Source organism: Strix uralensis, chromosome 5 (genome assembly GCF_047716275.1).
Source record: "Strix uralensis isolate ZFMK-TIS-50842 chromosome 5, bStrUra1, whole genome shotgun sequence".
In the NCBI taxonomy this organism is placed as follows: domain Eukaryota; kingdom Metazoa; phylum Chordata; class Aves; order Strigiformes; family Strigidae; genus Strix; species Strix uralensis.
The window spans coordinates 2,144,722-2,159,538 of record NC_133976.1 but is presented as its reverse complement, the minus strand read 5'-3'; the positions used below and the strand labels follow the sequence as shown (position 1 = coordinate 2,159,538).

The window sequence follows — 14,817 nt, the reverse complement described above, 5'->3', positions numbered from 1 at the left end:
AGAAGTCCCTGCTGCTCAGAGGGAGACTCCTGTAGCAGTTTGGGGATCACTAAATCATCCATAGGCAGTAACCAGAGCTTGCAGCCCCCTTTGGCAGCTCCACAGTGGTGTGCTGGATCTCCAAGGGTAGCAAGTGCAAGGCAGTTAGCCCTGGGTTTAGGAACCTAAAGGCTAGCCCCAAAACAGGCTAATAAAGACTTGAGTGCAGGTGATTGTTGTTTGCAGTGATCTTCTAGTGATCTTTCCTCCCTGAGTGATTGAGGCAGGAGATGCTTCCCTCTTTCATCACACACCTGATACTCATATTTAGGCTTAATTGCCTAAGGTTGTTGTTGCCTGAAGAAGGGTGCTGTTAGTGAAAGGTTCTGGGGGAGCAAAGTTGAGCTCTCCCCTGTAGCCAATATCGGCAAAGATATGGAGGAATTGGTGGATTTTAATGCCAGTTACCTAAGCCAAGATGAGCCTTTGTAGCTGGAGAGAAGCTTCCCTTGTCACTGTAGGCAGGTGGGAACATCGTATCAGATGACGTGTGTTAAAGCCTCTTTTCTCCTGCAGATGAATGATTCTCCAGGCTGTGTGCTGACTCCAGGAACCAAGAATGAGCTTCTTTCCAAGGAAAAGGAAAATGTTGTATGCCCAGATCCTTGCCTTGGCAGTGACTGTGATGCAGTACAGAGCTGTGGCTGTTCATGAAGGTATGTGACAAGTGGGCTACCATGAATGCAGCAGCTAGGGGTGATGCTGAGATACAGGTCATGGATCCGTGCACAGATGCTGCCACAATGCTGATGCCTTTAACTTCTGCATAGGGTCCTTTTAGGTTGGGATCATCTGGCTAACAGAGCACCTCAGCTGGTCCCAAAAGGCAGGTGGGACCTGACTTGTTGCACTAGGGTTTATGGGGAAATCAGGGCTCTGCTTAGTGTCCTGCCTCTAATACTGTTCCACCTCAGCTGCTCCAGAGGAAATGAGGAGAAAGGAAAACTTGTCCCCTCCTGACTCCTCTTCTGATCTCCAAGAGCTGGTATAAGCCACCACACAGAGGATATGAGAGAAAAGCCCTCAAGGAAGCCCTGAAGTCTCCTGCTACTGTTTAGAGAGTCGAGATGGTACAAGGGCTCACCCCCTCCCTGGTTCCCTGTTGCCTGTGCAGGCCCACAAAGAACTTTTGGGGAGAAGGGGCCAGAGCCAAAAGGCAGGAGACAAAAGGAGCCTAGAGAAGAGCCTCATGGAGTTATAGCATGATCCATGACATGTCTCTGCAGCCTCATGGTACTGCAGAAGGGGGAGGGTCCTTGTGAGCATCCTACAAAGCTAATCCAGAGCTCCCAGGACAGTCATGGGGTTGGGTATGAGCCAGTGAGTCCTCCCTCTTCAAACTGGTCTGCAGCAACAAGGCCCCATCCTTTGAAAGTATAAATTCACCTGGACTAAATTCAGTAAATTCAACAAGGAGTTAATGGAAGCTTTGGCATCAGCTACAAAATTAACTTGATTAAGTTCCTGTCCATCAATTAAGCCAATATACTTGACTATAATGCTATTTAATTCAAAGCTGGGAACAGTGCAATAAATCAACATTTACAGATGTCTCTGGCAAACCTGTGATTGATGAAACGTGGTAATTTTGGAGGTGCATGGAAAATTTCAAATAAAATCATATCCCCCTGTGATTAATATAGCTGTCTGTGTTGGTATTTTCTCGGGAAGGTACCAATCCAAATATGCTTAACATCACATGTTTCTGATGACAGCTTCAGGTACCTGATCCAAGCAGCAAATGCTCTCAGGTTTCATTGCCTGGCTCCTCAGGAAAGGTGCTGAGCTCCTGGCTCAGCATCTCACAGAATGGGCTCTGGTTGCCCCTTTGTAGAGAAAGGGGCACCATCCTGCCCTTTTTAATCCCATGGAGCTCTTGCTTGTTGCTTTTCTTCTCATTATCCCTGGATGCAAATGGGGGTGGGAGCATTATGCAGGGTGAGCAAGACTCCCAGGGGCCAGGCATGGATTGGAGGAGGCTCTTGGGGGATTTGGGATGCGGAGGAATAGGTAGAAAAGGTCGCCTCAATGGCATTTTGAGCATGTTTTCCAGATCAGGGTCAAAAATGCAGGTCTTCCAGGAAAAGCTGTCCACACTGCCTTGAGTAGCTCCAACAGGTGGGTGATTTTGGGAGGGCTGGTGGATAGTCTTCTCCATCTTGTTGAACCTTTATTGGGATTTTCCTGGTTGTGGTTACTCTGGAAGCCATGTGGTTACTGGGAGTTTACAGATTGTGGTTACTCTGAGAAGCTGTTGAATGATTTCCACCATGATTTCCAGTTTTGAGGTTGGAGCCGAGGACTGGTATTGCCTTCCCTCCAAGTCCTGGGGGAACAGGGACATCAAGGTCAAAGCTAGGGAAAAGGGGTAGATCCAAAATAGAACCCACAGCTGGGAAAGGAGCTTATGGTGATGTTAGCAGCTGAGCTGCCTCCAGGACACCTCTGACATCTCAGCTGAAAAGCACTTACGGAGCATTGAGAAGGGGAGAGAGATCTCAACAGAGAGCTCTAGGAAGGAAAATTGAAATAATCGTCCCCCATTTTTGTCAAGGGAACGTGCTTTATATTCCCAGCTGGGTACAAGTAAAACCAAAAAGAGCCAGTTGTTATTTTTCTGCAGTAAACAGAACTGTTAAGTTGTGAAGAGCTCAGTGTCAGGAGGTACAAAGAATGATGAAGAAACTAAAAGCATTGGGTAACAAAGACCCTCAGACTGCCATCTATCTGCAGCCAGCAAATGATCCTCTGTCCTGCAGTGTGGCCAAAGGGGATTGATCAGGGACACAGCAATGAAGGAGGACACAAAACCTGCATCTTTCCAAGCTCTTTGGGGAGCCTACTTATAGAAATGGGGTAAAAGTCAGGTAAATTGAAGAGACTGAGCTAAAACAGGCTTTCCATTTGTAGTAGAAGCATGAGAAACCTGCCTAGCACATCTCCCCAGCAAACTGGACCAAATGCTGCAGCCTGACTGGGTGTGAGTTGAGTCTCCAGACCTGCAGCTGAAAGTCAAGGCAGTGGCTGGGTAAAGTCCAAAGCAGCAGTGACACAAAATGAAGAAAAAAAAAAAAAAAAAAAGAAGAGGTTGAGCCCAGACCTGGTGAGCAAGATACAAGAAGCCCTCCTCCAGCAGTCAGCATGGTCTACTTCTTAGCAGCCCTACAGCAATAACTCAGCATCTATCTGGAAGGGAGAGAAATACCAACGAAAATATAGATTTTTGAACATCCCTTGTAGAGCCTTCATTAATTTAAGCATCTCTAAAAGTAATCAGATTTCTGTCCATGAAATATAGTTATTGGATGCCTAAAGAAAATTAAATTAAATTGAGACTGAACACTGTAAAGGGAAATATGCCTTGATGTTCGTTAAACAAATTTCCCTGTACACCTGTCCCTTCCCTGCCAGCTGTCATCAGATAGCTCTGGCTTGTTCAGAAAAAACACTGAAATTGTTCATTTTTTGCACAAGATAATTTTTTTGCTCAGGGACACTGGCAGCTAGGCAAGGGGGGAGCATTGCAGAGCTGAATGCACGGACTGTCCCAAACTCTCTCCATGCAAGACTGGAAAACTTGAGTTTTTTAGGGCTGCCAAAGCCTGGGTGACCAGGTGGCCCCATGTCTGCATGGGTGTCTCATGTTGGCTCTGGAGACCCGGATGCAAGAAGCCCAGGATGGTTGATGGGGTAGCAGAGCTGCCACATTCCCAAATTTCAGTTGTACGTGGCTCAGGTGTCAATGTCTACTTCTGGGCGTATGAAACCCCCAGGCATCCCCTTGCTTGCAGCATGTCCTACAGACCCACATGACTTGATGGGTCTGGATCTCAGTGTTTGTGCTTCAAATGAGAAACTTCCCCTGGGTGAGAACAGCAAAACGGGGAATTAGGAGGAAATTAAAGAGAACAAAGCAGCCTGGTGCTCTGGGAAGCCCATGATTATGCCCTTCATTGGGCCTAAGCAATATTCCTTAGCTGCAATATCTTGGGGGTGCACATGACTCAGAGGGGTTTATCTCCTGGCTGGTTCATTGCGTGGTGTGGGATGAGCCTTCCTGCCCCTCTTCTCCCTCAGCATGCAGGACAGCGGAGGTGGCCGACATTTTGTTCCTCGTGGGACAGTCACAGGGCACAGGAAGCGAGAACTCCCGGCTGGTCAAGGACTTCATCAGCAGCATGGCCCGTTCCTTTGAGAACGTGGTGATGGGCAAAGGAGGCATCCGGCTGGCGGTGGCACTCTACGGGGAGAAAGCAAGGTGGGTCAATTAGTCCTCTACCAGCAGCACCCAGGTTTCTGTAGCCCTGTGGCTCTAGATGGGCAACCATGGCCCTGTGGTTAAAGAGCTCTTGCTGCTCTGCTGAACCATTACAAGAGCAGAGCAAGAGCTCAACCCTCAGCAGTGTCACCAGTGTCTAGAAGTGCTCGGCCATGGGGAACTCTTTCAGGGCAGGGAGGCTGACATTTAATGCAGCCAGAAGAAATTCCCTGCCATCTAATTTTAGACAATGTTTTATGGATTTGAGGCTCATACCCTGGACTCCCTTGACCACTGTGAAGAGGACTCCTTGCCTACATATAAGCCAAGTATGACTGGCTAAATGTAACATTATTGCTGGTCATTACTATTATCAGTGCATCCTTGCTGTAACAGTGCTTTCTTGCTTCTTATTCACCCATATTCCCCCATTTCTCATTCCCAGGATGAGTATTGAGCTCACAGATTACGTTACAATTGAAGAAACGCTAGTGGCAATTCAGAATCTCTCCCTCAAAGCTGGCAGCTTAAAAACAGGGTCAGCCCTGGCGTTTGCAGCTCATGCCATGTCTCGCCTGGACACGCTGCGAGAGGATGCAGCAAAGGTAAGTGACCTTATGTGATAACTTCCCTGGGGTCATCCTCAGTAAGGATCAGACCTCTAACTTCTTTACCTGAAGGCATGAATGAGCTATTTTGATTTTATTTATCCCATCTGATTTTTAGCTTGGGGTTGAGGTACCACATTTAGGACCTTATTCAGCCTCAGGTCACTTTATTGGTGATAGAAGGAGGCAGGCGCCTCCAAATCTTCAAAGGACTGACTCACTTTTTTAAAATGCTCATGTTTCGTCATGGATTGAAGAGGGAACCAGTGTTCTAGTCTTAAATACCTCCAGCTGAATACCCAAAATCAGGGCACTTACTGCATAAGCTAACTGAACAGACTTAGGACATGATAAGGACAAGGAGACAAGTTGTGGTGTTAGTGCACGTAGCTGTTGCTAGTAGTCTGTACCCATCCACTCTGGTTACAGGGGGTGCAGTACAGTTAGAATCTTACTGGAAAGCTGATGTGTTGCAGTGTCTTTACCTTTCAGACATCCATTCTGGGTCATTGGTTTCTTCAGATCATTTTTTGAAAAATTATTTTGCTCATAATTTCTAAGGGGCTCTGAGGAGTCTAAAGAGAAGGTGCTGCATTCTGGTTTACTCTGCAGGCTGCATGAAGCAGTTTGCTCTGCTCTGATGATAGATGGCCTTGAAATCAAGAAGGGGGCAGCCACATGGGGAGTGGATACACCCCGTGAATCAAGTCTGAAACTATCACAGACAGCTTTCACCTCCCCTGGACATCCCACATTTGCAGCTTGGTGCTGCACCTTCCCCTTTGCTTTGAGATCCTGCATGCTAAATGCGGTCTGTGTGACCCATGCTATCAGTGTGGTGTGATCAATGTGGTCAGTGAGATCTGTTTTGGGTCATAGAGCAGGAGGGAGAACATGATGATACAGGTGGGATGCATTAACCACCTCAACTGCCTGCTTAAAGGTCTTGCAGCAGGGTCTGTCTTCATTACAGCCTCCCGTGCACCAGCTGTATGTCCTGCCATGTGATCTGACATGGGACTGCCCAAAAAGCTTGAAAAGTCTGGGGTTGCTCACTCTGGCTGTCATTTAAACCCAGGCTGTGGCTGAGAGGGTTTCTTACCACCTGATAGCACCATCCAGGTGCCAGTGGCCAAGAGTTATGTCCAGCATACAGCTGAGTCCTCCTTTAAGAGCTGCTCTTACGGGCTTGTAGGGGTGAATCCTCTCTCTGTGCTGGCATTAATCTCCTTCGAGCCAGAGTTACTGCCCTAAGCAGAGGTGAGACACAGCTGAGCAGGAGGAGACATGCAGAGAAGATGCTGTCATGAGCAGCAGCATTTATGCTCTGCTCCTTCCCAGCTCATTCTCATGAAAGCTGATTTCATTTGTCTTACACCAGAGGTGTGAATTATCAAAGGATTTATTTTCAAGTGCCCACCCCTTTAGAAAGAAGGACTTAATCCAAGATCTGGCTTGTCAGTGTGAAAATCCTGCAGCTGTCTCTGACCTCCTTATGTTGTGCTCTTTCATTCTCTGGCTCTTACACCAATTCTTGTAGGCAGTTGTTTTGATCACGGATGGGAAATCCAGTGATTCGGTTGAAGATGAAGCCCAGGTCCTGCAGGATGGGGGTGTGACGGTGTTCGCTGTAGGTATGTATGGACACACTAAATTACGTGGAGCATTCCCACCAAATACTGTGTGCACCAACACACAGCCTACGCACCGGGGAAGATTCCTGATACGTGACACCCCCCTCTAAAAACTGCACCCATCCCCAGGCTCAGCCACTACTGGAAGTACAGGAAAACCACATCTGTGCTGTGCTTGGGTGTTTTTTGTTGTTGTTGATAACTGATCTATTCAGTGGAAATCTGTGAGTTTGCATCTGTCAAAACTACTTGCGAATTCAGGAGGAGTTCAATAAATAGTTCCATAAAAGTCAAAATGTTTTGATGTGACATTTTCAAAAATGAAGTGTTTTTACTTTTGAAGGTTTCTCTTAATGGGGTTCAGAGAGCGACTTTAGCTACGTTAAAAATGTCCATCAGAATAATTCCATGAGCAAGGAAAAGTTTCAGCAACCCGCTACCCCCAAGAGCTACATACAATCATTTATTACAAGTCAAATCTTTCCCTTCAGCAAACATTTCAGGGGAGTAGAAGGAAATGGTGGTGGTATTTCATTATAGAGAACAACCAGGTCGATTTGGACCTATGTGAAGTGAAAATTAGGGGAGGGTTAGTTTGTTGGGGGTTTTTTCCCCTTTTTTTTTTTAATTCAACCACAGGAAAACTCTGCATTTTTCATACAGCCCTCCAAAGACCCATTGTCTACTCATCCATCAGACAGGCAGAAATGTCTCTATATCCAATGGGAAGCATGAGGCCAGATCCTACCCTGCTCCTTTTCACTCTCCACACCAAGAGAGCTTTCCACCTCTTGGTCCATTAGCAGCGGAATGCCCTTGGACAATACCTGACATGTCTCTGGAGAAAACCTTGACCTCTTTTCCCTGGTGGAAGAGGCTTCATCTGCTTCACCACTGCCCATCCAGCTTCAGACTCCATTCCTTGCTTCGTCCTTTGCCATGGGCAGCATGACTCCAAAGCTGGTGTGAAACTCAAAGACCAGCACATTACCACTTGCTCTTGACAGCCCTTGCCAATGCCTGGCCTGCTCCACTGATGGTGCTTGATGTCCTCCTTTCCTCTTCTTTCCTTCCTCTAGGAATTAAGGATGCTGACAAGAATGAACTGAACAAAATAGCTTCAGAGCCCACTGCGGAGCATGTGCTTTATGTTGAAGATTTCCACCTGCTCCACAACATGGCCCCCAAACTCTCTCGAAGGCTCTGTTTCACTGCCTCAGAGCCACCACGGCCCATCAAGCAGACTGTGCAAGGTGCGTCAGGTCTCTCCCTTTATCCTGCTTTCCACCTGCTTGAACCACCCCCTTCCCAGTCCCTGGAGGTGCCAGCCATACCACGGAGATGGGCCTCCCACATCCCCTCTGTTCATCACAAGGGATCTTTAGGGGTTGGATGACCCTAGAGAAGTAACCACCTCATGGAGGATCTATTACCTGGGGACAGTGGGCCTGTGCATTTCACTTGTGTCTGCATCTCCATGGTTTGTCTAGTGATACCAGGTCCTGAAAGTCTTGCTGCTAGTTCAAAGAAAAGGAGCAGCAATGGGCTGGGGCACCATTTCTGCCCCTTGGGGGCTTTCCTCATGGGCCTCTCATGGTAAACTCCAAGGAATTTCATTCCTTGCAGAAGATGCAAAGAGCAGCCAAAGAGATCTCCAAAGAGATCTAGCTCTCTCCCCAAAGGGATGCTGATGTTGCAGTGAATTACCAGAGGTGATGGCAATGAATTTCTGCCCCCCTCTTGGCACACAAACTCATGGGAAGATGAGTTAAAAGCTTGGGGCAGAGCTTGGGAGAACTTCATCCAAGTCCTTAAAGGGTCTTTTTTTGCCTTCTCTCTGGTTCGGTAGCACTTCAGGGCTTCCTGTGACATTTCATGGAGAGTTCAAGCTTTCTGGCAGACTATTCTCTGGTGGGAGTAAGGAGAAAGGCAGGAAGAAGCTGATGCCCTATGCATTAAGCAGGTGTTCACGGGGGAAATGTAGCCAGAACCCCTTTTGTTTTCCATTCTTGTGCTGTCAAGCAATTTACCAAAAGAAAACCTGCTTGCATGGCTCTGGCCTGGAAACAGCTCCCAGCTGCTGCTGTGCTCTCAACCTAAGTGAATGCCATCTATACCCAAGGCTTTCTCTGCGTTGATATGTTGACTCCATCAATGAACAGCTTGCACATCTACAGCACTGATACCATCGTGGCTCAAACCAAAGGCCTTTCCTTTCTCTTTTTGCAGCTGAGAAGATCATCGGCCCGCGGGATTTGCAGGTCAGTGAGCACAGCCACAGCTCACTGCGACTCACCTGGATGCCAGCTACAGGAAGGGTGACAGGGTACCGTGTCCATCTGCATCCCTTGCTGCCTTCAGGGCAGCTGGTTCCAGAGGACCAGCGACAGGTAGAGTTGCATTCCCATTTTGCAGAGCACCAGTTGCAGGTCCTGGTGTTAGGGGTTAGTCCTCTGCTGAGGCTGCTGATGGCACAGCCTGGTTAGGAGATGACACCATGTCCTTCAGCCATCCTGGTCACAGCCCGATGCATCAGCATAAATTCCTGAAGCTTGAAATGAAGGTCTATAGATAGACCATCACATTTGCAGGCGTGTTGATTGCTCGTGCTAATTTTGTCATTGCTGTTGTGGTGAGATGGAGTTTCTGGGAGTGACAGTGGGGAAGGTAGAGGGGAAGGAGGATATGGCATGAACTGGCACAAAATCCACCGGGATTGATAGAAACAGGTCAGTGGGAAGCACTCTTTTCTCTCCTTACCTCTGTGATACCACCTCTCAAATAAGCCCATCCATCCTCACAGAATCCCCTGTTCCTCTTGCTGCCAAGATTGTTCAACTTGGTAAGATCTCTGCATGGTTTGGGTTTGCTGTGTCCTTGTGTGAAGGATGCTGCCATGTGTGCCAGCTCACTTCGATTCAACTTGGTCACTGCACAAAGTCTGAGAGCAAGATTGAAGGATAGAAGATGTATGCCCAGAAGCTTTGATTTCTAATAATAGAACAAAGCTATGAAAGCATAAATTATTAAGGTTAAGATTATTAATTGTATTAATTATTAAGATTGTATTTAACAAGAATGATCATCCTTGGCTGCTTCAGAATCTCATAAGAATATAGTGAAAACACAGAAGTTATGCCTCCACCTCTCTTGCCCTCAGGTTACATTGAAATCTCCCTCTACGAGCTTAAAAGAAACTTTCTTTGACAAAGATGTTTGCTTTTCCTCCATTTTCTTCAAGAGGATTTGAGATCACCCTCACCCTTCCACACGCTCTTATCATGGGGTTTTTTCTGGGCTATCCCATGAAGCCCACCCTTGGCACAGTCCTGTGTCAGTGCTATGTCCAGTGTGAACCTGGGTGTCATTTGAAGATCACCATGTTCTGAGTTAGTGCATATTAAGAGTCTCGTGGAAGTCACTTTGTATCAGATGTGAAACCTCTTGCTCCTAACCTGTGGCCAACATGGGGGTCTTCTACTGTGATAGAGGTGTAATGATGTCCTTTGTCCCCTGTGTGACAGATTGTGGTGGATGGTGACAAAAGCACTGCACTGGTGACTGACCTGAAACCGAACACCAAGTATGTCTTCACGGTGAGGGCCGTCTATGCAGATGCCCTTGGGGAGTCAGCAGCTGTCAAAGGGAAAACAAGTGAGTGTCTCTTCTGCAGTCATCCTCATGTGTCCTTGTCTGTGTGGAAAAAACCCACCCCAAAACCATACGTGCAAGGAGTGAGGGATGAATGGGTGGGAGGAACTTCTGTGCAAATGTCCACAGTGTGGGTGAGGAGTTGTGAGTGGGTGCAGAGTAACCCGTGTGGTTAACCCACTTGAAAGCAGAGGGTGAAGCCTGCTGGATAGCTTACATCATCTGATTTAATAACCAGCAGGATTTAACAAATCCAGGCTGGGATTCAGTTAATGTAACACTCATGTACCTGGCATGAGAAAGCTTTTGGAGACCAAGGGTTGAGAAACACAGACGAGAGTTTTATGGAGAGATGTACATTCTAAAGACCTTGATTCAGAAGTGGGTGATCCAAAAGGTTTGGCTTGGCATTATGCACGCACTTAAGTCTTCATTTCTCTCAAGGTGAACACCAAGGTGGTATGATCATAGCCTTTAGGAAAAGCCCCAAATTGTGACCCCTGGTCCCATGAAATGTTCTAGGCTTCCTCTGGATTGCAATCTGCCATGCCAAATTCCTTTGCTGTCACATGGTTGGCTCTAATGACAAGGTTCTTGGAAACAAAGAAACAAATTCATGCTTGGCCAGACCCTGGTATGCAAGACACTGGGTCAGATGTGATGGATGGAGCAGGTTTTGTCCCAGAAGTCTGCACTACTTTAAGGGGTTTCAAGAGTTTAAGGGGTACACTAATTCTGCTTCCCTCCCTGTTTTGCATGAAGCGCCAAGTCTGCTTTGCCCATGGGGTTTTGAAAAGAATTATTCCTTTCTTCCTTGTCTTTTGTTTCTTCCCCCACCCGCTGCAATGTCTTAAATTGTTTGTCTTCTTGAGGGAAGATCTCCGACAGGATGAATAAATAAACCTCCACAATGAGGTTGATTCATATATACTTGCCAGAAATAAGATGGAATGTCTTTATGGGTGGAAATAAAGTTATTTGATCTCTTCTCTTATTATCCCCAACATGAAGCCAGAGGCAGAAGCTATAAATCTGTCTGCCATGGCTGGCTGGATCAAAATGGGCTCCTCTTCATAAGGGTTGCATCCATAGGTGCAAGTAGCATTTGATTCATGTGTCCTTGCTCAGTCTGCATGAAACCACTGCAGAGTTTTCTCTGCTCAGGAGGAAATGCCTTGTAGCTAAATATTTCACAGTTCCCAACACCATTCAAAGAGGAAGCCCGTGAACACTCTGCCTTGGGCATTCTCAGCTCATTTTTTCAAGCAGACAAGGGTTTGGTAGTGGGGGGATGGTTGCTTTTGAGGATTCAGCTAAGAGAACAGAAACTGGTGCTGCTCACCTTTGTGTCTGTTGGTCCTTGACAAAAGATTTTCCAAGGGTCTTTGCCATGGCACTTTGTTGCAGCACAGTCACATAAATTTCTGCAATATTTTTGTACCCCAAAGCACCCGTGCCTCCAGTCACTAATTTCCGTGTGATAGAAGAAGGACTGTTTAGCTTGAAGGTGGCTTGGACACCTCCACTGGGCAAGCTGGAGGGCTACAAGATCTACATCCCCAGAGGTAAGTTCAGATTTTATTAATTTTTCTTGGAGTTTGCTTTAAAAAGAGCAATGACCTGAGGACAGGAAAGCTGCCATTTTGTCCAAGGAACAATGCACCTCAGAGCTCCTGGCATTACTCTGGACAGAGGCCAGGTTAGCCTCTTCCAGACAGTTTGGTTCCTCTGGGACGGAGGAGAAGAATCCTTTGAAGGACTTTCTTCTGAAGAGCAAGACAAGGATGGTGCTGTGGATGCCTTGTACCCATTTGCACTGTCACATCCAGACCTACCGTGGATGTTTTTCATACTTAAATGCCTTCTTTGGTGTGGATGTGGGGTGAGTTTAAGCCTTTGGTATGGCTTGCACTCACCTCTGGGTGATCTGGAGGGCTGGGACAGCATGGACAAGCCTTAGCTACAGACATAACTCTCAGCAACATCACATGGGTTGGGGGACTTCAACCATGCTCTTGAACCAGCTCTTATGCATGCTCTTAACCATGTTGTGAAGCCATCACCATGGCACGTAGACAGACAGTGTGAAGGCTTCACCATCACTCTTCTTGATTTTGTAGCCAACAGACCAGGAATGACCTACGAGCAGGTTCTGCAGAGCGATGTCTCTTCCCACGTGCTGGATAACTTGCAGGAGGATAGAGAATACAGCATCAGCATCTACGCGGTGTACCCCCAGGGGCCAAGCCAGCCTGTGGCTGCTGTGGGGAGAACATGTAAGAGGTTTGACTCTGTGGCTGGTCCCTTCTTGCCCTGGGCTCTGCATCCACACCCTTTGTGTGGACGCTGCCCCTTTGATGTTGATAAGCACCTCACAGTTGGTGAGCGCTGCAGCTACATGTGCATCAAAGGGGCAGCGTTCAACAGGTCCTTCCCAACTCCAGCCCTGAGCCCTGCTCTTCCCTCATCACATGTATGGACATGGACACCCTCACACACCATCATGCTGCTTGGGAGGAAGGGTGGGAGATCTGCCAGAGCCTCGCTTGCCCTCCCGTTTTGCACCACAAGCAAGGTTGATGCATTAGAGACACTGGTCCTGGAAAGCAATGGTCACAGATTTGCTTTTTTTTTACGACTGCTTTTATGAGATGCTTTCAGCCTGTCAGGTAGGACAGGAGCCCTTGGAAATCCCACTCCTTCTGACAGATGGGGACAGTTGCAGGGAGGCCAGTCAGCAAAGCCCTCCACTGACAAGTGGGTGCTCTGACAGGTTTGTTCCCTGTCCTCCTTCCAGTGAAGCTCCTGCCTGTGAAAACCATCTTGCTGCAGAATGAAACTACCGACACGCTCCAGGCAAGGTGGAGCCCCGTCCGGGGAGCAACGGGGTACAGGCTCACTTGGACGTCAGCAGGTAGAGACACAGGGGCGGGGTGCATGCATCAGTGAGTGGGGAGATGGAGAGACGGGAGCTGTGAGGTCCTCAAGGCACTGGATGCGCTGACGCCTTCTTTGTCCAGCCACACAAGGAAAAGCTGTAGGGAACCAGGTTTTTTGGGGTCTGTGAATGGTGGAGTTTTCTGTACATGGGGGTAAATCAGTAGCTTGCAACAGAGAGCTATGCCATGCGTGTTGATGGTAAATTCTGCCCTGGATGCAAAAATACCTGCTCTGTCTCTGCATAAAGCAGGCTAATGGGTATCCAGCCTTGTTAGCATGGGATTAGTGATGGATTTACTGGACATGAGTAGCCTTGGAAAGGGTTAATAGCTGGAGAGAAGCTGGTAAAGTACTCCATGCAGAATACTGCACATCACACAGCCCCTGAGCATCTGGGATTACTCCCTTTTCAGGGGGATGGATACGACCACATTACAGACTGGAAGTGCCTGTGCTTGTTGTTTTTCTCTCTGCAGCACTAAGACCTGGCTTCATCCCCCAGCATCCCGTAATGCATCCTCATTCTCAGACAAATTTTGGTGTTTAAAGACAGATCTGCATTTGCAGCTGGAGCTTCTCCCCTGCCCTGAGCCCAAGCATATTTTCCTTGCTGGTGCGGGGGAGCAGAAGTTAGAAATTCAGGCCTGATGGCATATTTTGGCCTTGGGAGATGGATGTTTCTGTGGTTCAAAGATGAGACAGGATATCAGGACACCTGGGCTCCATCACAGGCTTTGAATAAATAGCACACTGTCCTCTGGCTCAGCTCCCCTGGTTGTGAAATAAGGAGACATCTCCCACCAGGGGAGGGGAGGTTAGTTGGAGAGCATCTCCAAAGGTCATCAGAAGGGAAAAATCTTTACAGGGAAGATATAAAACTACTTTTATTGCTTTGTAATTAATTTCTCTCTGGAAAAAATCATGGCACATCCCAAAACTCAGCTGTTTACCCAGTCCTTGCTCAGTACGCCAACTAGAAATGGAGCACACACGTGCTCAGCCTGCCATGTCTTTGGAGTGGGGACACCCCTTCTTGAGGGGACAGCGTGGGACATCCTCAGATGAAGCAGCAAGGGCACATCACCTCCACACTGGATTTGCTCTTTCCGAGCAGCTCTTTCACACCTGGTACCAGTTCACCCCAAATCCAGGGGTGGTTAATCCCAAGGGGCAGCCCACCTTTGCTGCTGGGCCCTGTGGGGTCCTCCTCCCATGCTCCATCCCATCCCAGAACCGTGCTTTATGGGTACAGTGGTGTTGGGATCCAGACACCTTCTGCCCTTCTCTGTGCAGCCGTCCCAGGCGCTGGAGGGGTTTGATTTTTCTTCTCTAACTTCTAAAACAGAGAATAGATAAACATAAACGAGCCGATGTGGAGAGAAGGTCCATGACATGGGGTGGGAGAAGGGGGATGGGGCTCGGGGTGCTGGTGGAGCAGAAGATGGGGACATGGCACCCTCCAGTGACCAAACTGCAAATGGCAGCTTCCCCCTCCAAAACCCCAACATCCTGCTGCCTGCACCTCTCTCCCCCTCTGAAATGGGGTGTTATCCCCAGCGATTACGTTTTAACTCTCCTCCTGCCGTTCGAGAGGTTTAGCTGAGCAGTTTCTAGTCCACGAGAAGGATACAGAAATGAGAAAATATCTTTTGTGGCATCAGTTGGCTCCAGTGTCCTGCAGGGAAGG

At 47.9% G+C, this 14,817-nt stretch overlaps 1 protein-coding gene across 1 annotated transcript in view; it reads left to right on the top strand.

Moving 5' to 3' along the window:
* Positions 1–623: 623 nt before the first annotated feature.
* The window catches only part of LOC141943663 (uncharacterized), a 104,165-nt gene continuing 89,971 nt past the window's right edge, over positions 624–14,817 (top strand). The window contains exons 1-10 of the mRNA XM_074869312.1: positions 624–695; positions 4,117–4,297; positions 4,743–4,906; positions 6,450–6,539; positions 7,619–7,792; positions 8,769–8,929; positions 10,064–10,193; positions 11,639–11,755; positions 12,311–12,466; positions 12,988–13,104. Coding sequence (XP_074725413.1) covers positions 626–695; positions 4,117–4,297; positions 4,743–4,906; positions 6,450–6,539; positions 7,619–7,792; positions 8,769–8,929; positions 10,064–10,193; positions 11,639–11,755; positions 12,311–12,466; positions 12,988–13,104 — 1,360 coding nt within the window. The 5' untranslated portion in view covers positions 624–625. The remainder of the gene's footprint in view (positions 696–4,116; positions 4,298–4,742; positions 4,907–6,449; positions 6,540–7,618; positions 7,793–8,768; positions 8,930–10,063; positions 10,194–11,638; positions 11,756–12,310; positions 12,467–12,987; positions 13,105–14,817) is intronic.